At 44.9% G+C, this 10,681-nt stretch overlaps 1 protein-coding gene across 4 annotated transcripts; it reads right to left on the bottom strand.

Moving 5' to 3' along the window:
* Window positions 1–647: 647 nt before the first annotated feature.
* Window positions 648–7,462, bottom strand: LOC112568179. 4 transcript variants are annotated; one of them, XM_025245337.1, is made up of 9 exons: window positions 6,721–7,458; window positions 5,690–5,796; window positions 3,886–4,200; window positions 3,245–3,283; window positions 2,334–2,381; window positions 2,054–2,149; window positions 1,718–1,807; window positions 1,037–1,051; window positions 648–773 (listed from the first exon to the last, which is right to left on the bottom strand). In XM_025245337.1, exons 2-8 carry the CDS (start codon window positions 5,760–5,762, stop codon window positions 1,044–1,046), a joined length of 669 nt encoding a protein of 222 aa, XP_025101122.1. In that variant the 5' UTR covers window positions 5,763–5,796; window positions 6,721–7,458; the 3' UTR covers window positions 648–773; window positions 1,037–1,043. The 4 variants fall into 4 exon arrangements, with proteins under 4 accessions (XP_025101122.1, XP_025101123.1, XP_025101125.1 ...); XM_025245336.1 differs by lacking the exons at window positions 648–773; window positions 1,037–1,051 and having other exon boundaries at window positions 1,058–1,807; window positions 6,721–7,460; XM_025245338.1 differs by lacking the exons at window positions 648–773; window positions 5,690–5,796 and having other exon boundaries at window positions 1,042–1,807; window positions 6,721–7,462.
* Between the last annotated feature and the right edge of the window lie 3,219 nt (window positions 7,463–10,681).

Raw genomic sequence — 10,681 nt, forward strand, 5'->3', positions numbered from 1 at the left:
ACATAGACAAGAGAGTGACATCATGCTAAGACAAGAGTGACACCACACAGACAAGAGAGCGAAGTTGAGAACTTTCATCCAGCAACTTTACATGAATGGAGTCTGGGGGAGCAAGGAGACAAATTTTGTTCACTTGTCTTCTTTAATGCCTTTTCTGTGGTCACATGAAGGCATGAGTGCGTTGTGTGTGAGAGAGAGTGTGTTTGTGACGTAGTGTGTGCGAGTGAGGAAGAGGAATAGTGAGAAAGAGTGTGTGTGTGAGAGAGAGAGTGTGCGTGCGCTTGAGATAGTGTATATCACAGCGAGAGAAATAATTTGTGAGAGAGAATGTGACTGAGATAGTGTGTGCATGAGAGAGAATTAGTGAGAGAGAGAGAGAGTGACGTGTCAGAAGACAATCACTACCCATCAGTATAATCTACAACAATCATTGCACATCAGTGTCACTGCTAACCCTGGTGGTAACGTAGACAAACACACCGCCGTCTACTTACACTGTATCACGTGTCACCCCAGCAACTGTCAGACTACGCTCCTGTCAGTACGTTGTTTCCTCCTCCATTCACCGTGAGGGGCGTGGCAGGTGTGATCTTTGACCTCATGACGTAGGCCCGGATGTTGGTATCAACAGCAGGCACAGTGTAAGCCTGTAAGGTCTGCACTTTTCTCGCGCAAAGTCACCGGTCACCTTCCCGAGTCGACAAACCCCCGCGCCGTCACGTGACGTGTCATCGCCATACCCCGTAACTCCGACTAACCCTCCGCGCCGTCACGTGACGTGTCATCGTCATACCCCGTAACTCCGACTAACCCTCCGCGCCGTCACGTGACGTGTCATCGCCATACCCCGTAACTCCGACTAACCCTCCGCGCCGTCATGTGACGTGTCATCGCCATACCCCGTAACTCCGACTAACCCTCCGCGCCGTCACGTGACGTGTCATCGCCATACCCCGTAACTCCGACTAACCTCCGCGCCGTCATGTGACGTGTCATCGCCATGCCCGTAACTCCGACTAACCCTCCGTGCAGTCACTATAGCACTATAACACTATAGCACGGTGACATTATAGTACTTACCAGTATAACACTGTAACACGCTAGCACTATAACACGCTAGCACTATAACACGCTAGCACTATAACTGTAACACTAGCACTATAACACGCTACACTGTAACACGCTACACTGTAACACTAGCACTATATCCATGTAACACTCTAGTCCTGTAACACTATAGCCATGTAACACTCTAGCACTATAACACGCTACACTGTAACACTCGCACTATAGCCTTGTAACACTCTAGCACTGTAACACGCTACACTGTAACACTAGCACTATATCCATGTAACACTCTAGTCCTGTAACACTCTAGCACTATAACACGTTACACTGTAACACGAGCACTATATCCATGTAACACTCTAGTCCTGTAACAATATAGCCCTGTAACACTCTAGCACTATAACACGCTACACTGTAACACTCGCACTATAGCCTTGTAACACTCTAGCTCTGTAACACTCTAGTCATGTAACACTCTAGCACTGTAACGCTAGTACTATAACACTATCACTATATCCATGTAACACTACAGCACTAAGTGTCACAAGACAACAGTCCCCTAGTAACGCCAGGAGTAACAAACAACTCAGCATTACATAACAACAGCTGTTACACATGCAGGCGGTCAACTTATCTCCTTTCATCTCACCTGAAGCAGTGGGTGGGGGGTCCGCCGCACATGGGGTCAGTGACGTTGTGCCCTCAGTCACGTGACTTCTCCCCAGTCCACGGAGCTTCACTGAAAGAGATCTTTCTCACTGTGTCTGTCTCGCTGTCTCACTCTCACCCTCGTATCCTCTCTCTTCTCTACCTGTGTGTGTTTATTCATTGGCTGTGTGTGTGTGTGTGTTCGCTGGCTGCATGCATAGCGTCTCATGCACTGTGTTTGTGTGTGTGTGTGTTTACCTGTCTGTGAGCATAACGCTTATGTCTGTGTGTGTGTGTGTGTGCGTATCCGGGTACATGGATGTGTTTGAGAACTCACGTATGACGACGACGAGGACAGCATTGATAACAATGACGACAACGAGCAGCACGACAAGAGCGATAATCACTGTTGGCTGTGCATCACGGGAGACACCTGAACAGTAAGGAAGCTGTGGATGTCGTTGGTGTGAACGTTCACACTACAAGTCTCGTCGTCACGTTCTCACACAACTTTCTCAGAATAAAGCTCCGCTTCCTTTCTCTTCTTCGGGAATCGGGGAATGATGCAGACAACAAAGAAAGAAAGAAAAGTTAGAGAGAAAGACTTCCTTACTCACATGTTCCTGTAAACACTGGCTGTCTCAAACCTCCAGTGGCCTCCATCACTAGATTAACACGGGTGTAAACACACACACACACACACACACACACACACACACACACACACACAAGCACACACGCACAATGCTTTATGCTTGACACTAGAGTCGTCGGACTTGACAATTTTAAATCGTGACGTCACATCGGAGAGGCGTTGTGACTAGAAGGACGTAAACCACTGTGAGAGGTGACTACGTGTTTGTGAGACTCGAGAGTACGTTTGACTGAGAAGGGAGACTAAATGTGGCTGTGAGCGGTGACTACGTCTGTCTGAGCAGTGACTACGTCTGTCTGAGCAGTGACTACGTCTGTCTGAGCAGTGACTACGTCTCACAGTGAGCAGTGACTACGTCTGTCTGAGCAGTGACTACGTCTGTCTGAGCACTCACTACGTCTATCTGTGAGCAGTGACTACGTCTGTCTGTGAGCAGTCACTACGTCTGTCTGAGCAGTGACTACGTCTGTCTGAGCAGTGACTACGTCTCACAGTGAGCAGTGACTACGTCTGTCTGAGCAGTGACTACGTCTGTCTGAGCACTCACTACGTCTATCTGTGAGCAGTGACTACGTCTGTCTGTGAGCAGTCACTACGTCTGTCTGAGCAGTGACTACATTTGTCTGTGAGCAGTCACTACGTCTGTCTGTGAGCAGTCACTACGTCTGTCTGTGAGCAGTCACTACGTCTCTCTGTGAGCAGTCACTACGTCTCTCTGTGAGCGGTGACTACGACCTTTGAACTACAGATGATACTAATAGACGCTTACACACGAACAGTGAAGATGCAGGGACCTGGAATACAGGAGAAAGAAAGGGAGAAAAGTAAGAAAATAAATAAAGAAGGTTTGTCACGTGTTGAAGGCCTGCGTACCACCAAGACTTGCTGTGGTGTGTGGTGGGGCTGTCAGTCCTGAAACAATACAGGACATAAGGCCACGAGGCTCAGGCTACTTATCAAGTCTGTTATTTGTCTGAAAGTAATGATAACAATCAGCTTGTTGACCTGATGACCTTATTAATGTTCTCCACTCCCGTGCACGTCATCAACCGTTGTCAGTAGAAATGGTGGATGTGGTGTAGCAGTGGAACTCACTCAGAATGACAGACAGAATGCTCAATTCACTCAGAATGACAAACAGAATGCTCAATTCACTCAGAATGACAGACAGAATGCTCAATTCACTCAGAATGACAGACAGAATGCTCAGTTCACTCAGAATGACAAACAGAATCCTCAATTCACTCAGAAGGACGCAGTCAACATTGTGGAGGAGCTGAAAATAATACAAACAACATGCACAAGGATATAGTTGTCAAAAAATAAGAAATTAAACCTGGAAAAAGATGAAGAGAGAGATGGAGGAAGAAGGAGGGTGGGATATTACGTAACAAACTCAACAAACCAGTGACCTCAGGTCGAGAGGAGAAGGAGGAGCAGACCGAGGACTAGAAGAAGTAGGTCAGCTGGTAAACAATGAATGGATGGTGACAACTGAAGACATAAACACGTACCTCCAACAGTGATGTTGATTTGACCGACAGGTATCTCTCTTGACTCAGAGTTCACCTTTAGTGTAGCTTTACACTCAAACACACGAAATTCTTCAGAACCTTGACCCACGACGAGGGCTTTGACCGTGACACAGGTGTCATCAAAAGTGCAGGCTGAGAACATCATGTCGCCGCTACAGGTGTCCATGATGTCTGCACTTCTGACAGAGCTGGTGTTTCCTGTTTGCTTGAGTGTTAGTATGAACAAGTCCTTGCGTGGGTACCTGCATGCTACCTGTGTGACGGGGTGGTGCACACCTGTTACAGTCAGCGACCCTGCAACACACCGCAGGTCACGTGTTTAAAACAAATCAAGTCTACCAGGTGCTGCCAGCTAGAGAATTCACACGCACTTCCTAGAAATAAATATCTACAATATGGGACATGTTTACAGCCTACTGTATGAGACATGTTTACAGTCTACTGTATGAGACATGTTTACAGTCTACTGTATGAGACATGTTTACAGCCTACTATATGGGACATGTTTACAGTCTACTGTATGAGACATGTTTACAGTCTACTGTATGAGACATGTTTACAGCCTACTATATGGGACATGTTTACAGTCTACTATATGAGACATGTTTACAGTCTACTATATGGGACATGTTTACAACCTACTATATGGGACATGTTTACAGTCTACTATATGAGACATGTTTACAGTCTACTATATGGGACATGTTTACAACCTACTATATGGGACATGTTTACAGTCTACTATATGAGACATGTTTACAGTCTACTATATGGGACATGTTTTCACTCTACAATACAGGCAATGTTTATAACCTACTATATGAAACATGTTTACAATCCACAATACAGGCAATGTTTACACTCTCATAACTAGTTTCTTTAAATAAATCATCTACCATGTACAACTATTAAACAAAAGCACATTTCCCACAGCTGTGTGATGGCCTGACTACTGTCTCTCTACCTGACATTAATTCACATGTTCACATGTGAAGCACGTAACATAGTAAACATCGTGTAGCATCCACTACACGCACTGATTGTCAGACCGTTGACTGCTGTCTCCTGTACCAGTGATTGCTTGTCATCAATCGTCACATACATATACTGGCAGGGCCGTGCTTAGGGGCAGGCGGACGAGGCATCTGCCTAGGGCCCCGCGCTTCAAGGGGCCCCGCGCTTTTGATTGATATGTGACTTTAGATCCCAACTAAAACCGTGTGATCGTGGCGTGAGGGCCCCGCACATGCCCTTTGCCTCGGGCCCCGCGGGGGCTAAGAACTGGCCTGATACTGGGAACAATCACCAGGCTGACAATCTGTAGTCACATGACACACACTGACAGGTTTGCTGAGTCTATGTCTGTGTGTTTGTGTACGTGTGTGTGCCTGTCTGTGTTAGTGTGTTTATGGTGTGTGTGTGTGTTTGCCTGCATGTTTATGTCTCTGTCCTGCGTGTCTCTGTTGCCGGCCGTGCATGTGTGAGGTTGTTTGTGAGGTTGGCTCTGCATGTGCGTGTGTGTGAGTGTGTGTATGTTGATGTATGTGTGTGTGAGTGTGTGCGCATGTACATGTTGATATGTGTGTGTGTATATTCATGTACATGTGTTACACGGGTACAAAGCAGTCGTGCTATTACTGTTTGTGTCCAACATGTGATGTCAGCGCACAGACGAGCACAAGGTAACCAGGAGACAGACACCATGAGACAGACACCAGGAGACAGACACCAGGAGACAGACACCTGGCAACCAAGATGACAACAAAGCAAAGTGAAGTCTCACCCTGCACGTGCAGGAGCTGGAGGCTGGTGACAACGACAAACACACAGGACAGCTGTGGACACAGGCCCGCCATTTTGGTGTCACAGGCGACAGTCAGTAATGAGTGACTCAGGATGAAGACAACAAGTCAGACATTAAATTGTTGATTAAAAACACGGACATAGATCATAGCTATCTACATCACTACTCACAACTCACTACTCACTGCTCACAGGGCACTAGTCTCCATGGTGATATCTCCCATCAACACACTCACTTATTCACAAGTTATTTCTCTGTTTATTGTCAGCTGTTCGTGTTAGTGAATGATATTCTCTCCTTGTCTGCATCTGAAGCCTGTTGTTATGTCACTGTAGAGGTAGAGACTGTTGCTATGTCACTGTAGAAGTAGAGGCTGCTGCTATGTCACTGTACAGGTAGAGACTGTTGTTATGTCACTGTAGAAGTAGAGGCTGCTGCTATGTCACTGTACAGGTAGAGACTGTTGTTATGTCACTGTAGAAGTAGAGGCTGCTGCTATGTCACTGTACAAACAAAGGTTGCTATGTCACTGTAGAGGTAGAGGCTGGTGCTATGTCACTGTAGAGGTAGAGACTGTTGCTATGTCACTGTAGAGGTAGAGGCTGTTGCTATGTCACTGTAGAGGTAGAGGCTGGTGCTATGTCACTGTAGAGGTAGAGACTGTTGCTATGTCACTGTAGAGGTAGAGGCTGTTGCTATGTCACTGTAGAGGTAGAGACTGTTGCTATGTCACTGTAGAGGTAGAGGCTGGAGCTATGTCACTGTAGAGGTAGAGACTGTTGCTATGTCACTGTAGAGGTAGAGGCTGTTGCTATGTCACTGTAGAGGTAGATACTGTTGCTATGTCACTGTAGAGGTAGAGGCTGTGCTATGTCACTGTAGAGGTAGAGGCTGGTGCTATGTCACTGTAGAGGTAGATACTGTTGCTATGTCACTGTAGAGGTAGAGGCTGGTGCTATGTCACTGTAGAGGCAAAAGCTTACAGCTAAGGCAGCGAAACTAACACTAACCCTTTCCCTCTCACAGCGAAATAACGTCTCAGTCCCAGTGAGGACCACCAGCAGTCAAAGTGTTAACAGTGCCAGTGAACTATTGAAGGCAGCCGTTGAGTATTTGTGATCGACAATCGGTAATTGAACAGAGAAACAACTCCTGCATCACTGTGCATCACATCCTGTGGGACTTGAAGACGACCCTGACGTGGCGATGATGAGTGTAGAGGTCCACTCAGGCGAGAGGCAGCAGTTGCCGCTGCGTGTCAACAACTCAACAACCACCCGTCAGCAGTCAGCGCAGTCCACTGTCCTGCCACCTGCAGGAAGTTGAAGCCCCATCACTTGACCTCTACTGTCGGTGAGCTTTTACCTCCCTTTAGTGAAAGTAGAGTTATCTTCCCTAGACATGCAACACATGCTCAGGAACTGATGCACAGCAATGACACAGACTGGCTGCAGCTAAGGATGCTAAGAGTGAGCTGCAGGGTTGCAGACATCTTTGTAGTCTGTTCCTTTTGTAGGAAACAAGATGGCCACTGTCGTAGGACACCAGGAACTTCTGCTTTTAACAGTCGTGACGTAAGCTGGTCTTTGGCCACGTGACCCGTCACGACACCCTGTGGAAGACTTTGCATCAAGACTCACTGGAGGGTGACCCACACATCAGTGGTGAGAGGAAGAACTGACAGGAAGGTCAAAGGTCAAAGACTGGACTGTCGTCGTGTACAGGACTGCTGACTGTCGCCCACAGTAGACAAGATGGCGGCCTGTCAGCTGTTAGTCTATCCTTGTGATCCCCCCAACCACAGGTGGCGGTCACATCACTGACTAGCGAGGACAAGCGCTAGAGACCTGTGCCAGCTATAATATTGTATAATATTGTATAATATTGCATGATGAAGGAATTGCAAAGTTGTATATGTGTCGATGTTATTGAATAAGTAATAATAATAGTGTGAGGAATGTATATAGTGCAGTAGCTCAGGAAAAAGCCAACTTGCTGCTCTGAACTTAGCACAAAACAGTGACAAAGATGTCGCAGGAGGAACATTGCGAGGACTCACTGTCCTCCGGCAGCAAAGGGCGATGACTGTAGATGTAACGGTAACGACTTTAGAGAATCTTTAGAGTAAGTAAAGACACTGTGTACATACATATAGATGTTGTGACTATAGACACTGTGTACATATCGATGTTGTTTGAATATTTTGTGCATTTTTATTGCTATTGATTGTCCATATACTTACAACCTCTGTTTATGATGGAAAATATGTTTGACTAGTTGAACACAAACACACACACGCATGTGTGCGTTCTCTCTCTCGTGTTCTCTTGCTGTCTGTCACATGTATACACTAATATAAATACAGACACACGCGTTCGCACACACACTCACATAGGAAGGGAGCTGGAAAGAAATCACACAACCTCACAAGAAAGAAAGAAAATGTGTACAAGGGGGGGTGGGACAGACAACAGGAATATTTGTTGAATATTTAGCGATTAGTGTCCTCATGCGAGCACAAGGCTTGCGATACGTCACTGCTTGACAGTGACAGGGGGCGCTCCTGGTAAATAAGGAAATAGCACAGCCACTCCTATTGAATAAGGAAATTAATGTGATGACCACTCCTGTTAAAAATGGGGAAGGTCATGAAGTTTATTTCAGTCCTTTAACTGTCTAACCTTTAGACTGTCTCTCTGACGTCACACTGCTGAATGTTTGAACTCTCTGATGTGCCCCCTGTGTGACCCCGGTATATACTTGCCTAGCGAGCATTGTAAGAATAGGGTCCCTGCCATCCAGCCAGGCATGTCGTAAGAGGCGACTAAGGTGGACACCTCACCTAGAGGTAAAATAGGTTGTGGTAGGGCTAACAACCCCACCATGTAAAAAAAAGTATGTTACAGAAACTAAAACCAGAGAACTCGTCACAGATGGCGGAGGTAATGAAGCACACCAGGAGACTGGACTAATGACGGACGACAGCCAAACCCGAAAGGGAGCTGGCGCCCCGACAGCGTATCTTTTATTCCTTCTCACAACCAAAGACTGACTCTATTCACAGGCTAGCAGCAGGTCACGACCCCACAGAGTGGGCAACAGGCATTATAACAACAGTTTTTAAAGACAAAAGGAAAACAAAGTTATTGAAATAACTTCTGTGACATCACAATTCTTAGCTGCTTTGGTAAACTTTTCACAAGTGTCCTCAATGAACGCTTAAAACACAGTTTGGAAGAAAATGATCTCACTGGGCAGAAACAAGCAGGCTTTCGACAGGAGCTATCCACCCTTGACCACCTATTCACCCCGCAAAGTATTCTTGAAATCTTACTAAGTAGAAAGAATCAAGTCGATCTGCACATTTGTAGATTATCAAAAAGCCTTCGACAAAATAGACAGAACCTGTCTGTGGAAAAAATTATTAGATGATGGGGTTAGGGGGTGGGGGGGACTCATTCATATGATCAAGGATATTGACAAGAAGACAAAATCCTGTGTTGAAATCAATGGAAACCAATCAAAGTTTTCACAGTGTCAGGCAAAGGCAGAACCTATCTCCTTTACTGTTCACACTTTATCTCAATGACCTTAAAACACATCTCTTAGAATCTCTGTAAGTAGTCTCCAGAACTAGCCAAACTGTCATCAAATAAACCTGATGTGCTCCTTAAATAATTATATGACTATATTCAAGTGATCCTGTCATTTTCTCTGCAACACCAGAAAACCTACAGAATGCTCTAGAGTCTAGACAGCATGAAAAATACTGGGACAGTGGAACCTGACCATGAACCCTGACAAAACTAACAAATTTCTATTTTCTAGAGGTAAAATAATAAACAAACAAATACTTATATATAATGGTGATAAGCTTGAAATAGTAGACTATTCTGGCCTGAAACTAAATTATAACAACAAATTCCTTGAAGCACAAAAAGATTTATATGACAGAGCCTCAGGAGCCATGTTTGCTCTACTAAAACACAGGTAAAACAGTCACAACTCCCAGGAGATGTACAACTTCATTTGTTTGACAGACTTCTCCTTTCAATATTTACGGTTGTGAAATATCGGCAGCAGGAATCAGTGATATTTGTATTAAACTACATCTAAGATGTTACAAGATGATCCTCAAAAGTCCACGACATCTCGTGTAGAGCTTGGAGAGTGTGGCCGCTTCCTGTTAGTCTTCTTATTAAAAGTAGAATGCTCAGCTTTGGTTGAAATCGATAAATGTCAATAATAGTAATAAACTTTAAAGCATTGTATACATAATACTCTTACATTTACACGAAACAAACATCCTTCAGTCTAGCAATATCAGTACTGTCAGACAACACAAGATCTTAGTCTGTGGAATGTGGAGAAACCAGAAAAGCATGAACATGTCAGGTGACTGGTTCAAGAAAGAAAGTAGGTCCCTGCAGGACCAGGATATCCAGGACTGTGTGGCAGAACTAGACTTTAAACAAATGTATTTAAATTATAGAATTTTAAAAGTACTTCCTTACTAGAACCCTACTTGCAAACACTTCCCCCATGATCATTTCCCTTTAGTACAATTGAGGTCATTGAATAACCAATGCCCAGTGAACACACAGGCAAACACACAGGGTTAGAAATGAATGGTTGTAGACTTTGTAACACTAAGGATGTAGGGGATGAATTCCATTAGCTATAGAACTGTAAACAATTGGATGACCAGCGTAAACATTACTTGCCAATGGACTAGAATAAAGCCCCAAATCCTTATAAACTCCAGTCATTACTACACCACTCCTTGAGAGTGAACAAACAGTACAAAACACAGTGTATATGAAGGACAGAGAGAGAGAGAACAAAAGCATGTTTATCCTTTGTTTACATGTGTTCATGTACTTTAATTTACTTGACTACATATGCAGGTATGCACGAGGAGACTGGACAAAGGAAAGAATGAGGGGATGATGGAAATAATTATTTCTCTTT

Source organism: Pomacea canaliculata, linkage group LG7, assembly GCF_003073045.1.
Source record: "Pomacea canaliculata isolate SZHN2017 linkage group LG7, ASM307304v1, whole genome shotgun sequence".
In the NCBI taxonomy this organism is placed as follows: Eukaryota; Metazoa; Mollusca; class Gastropoda; order Architaenioglossa; family Ampullariidae; genus Pomacea; species Pomacea canaliculata.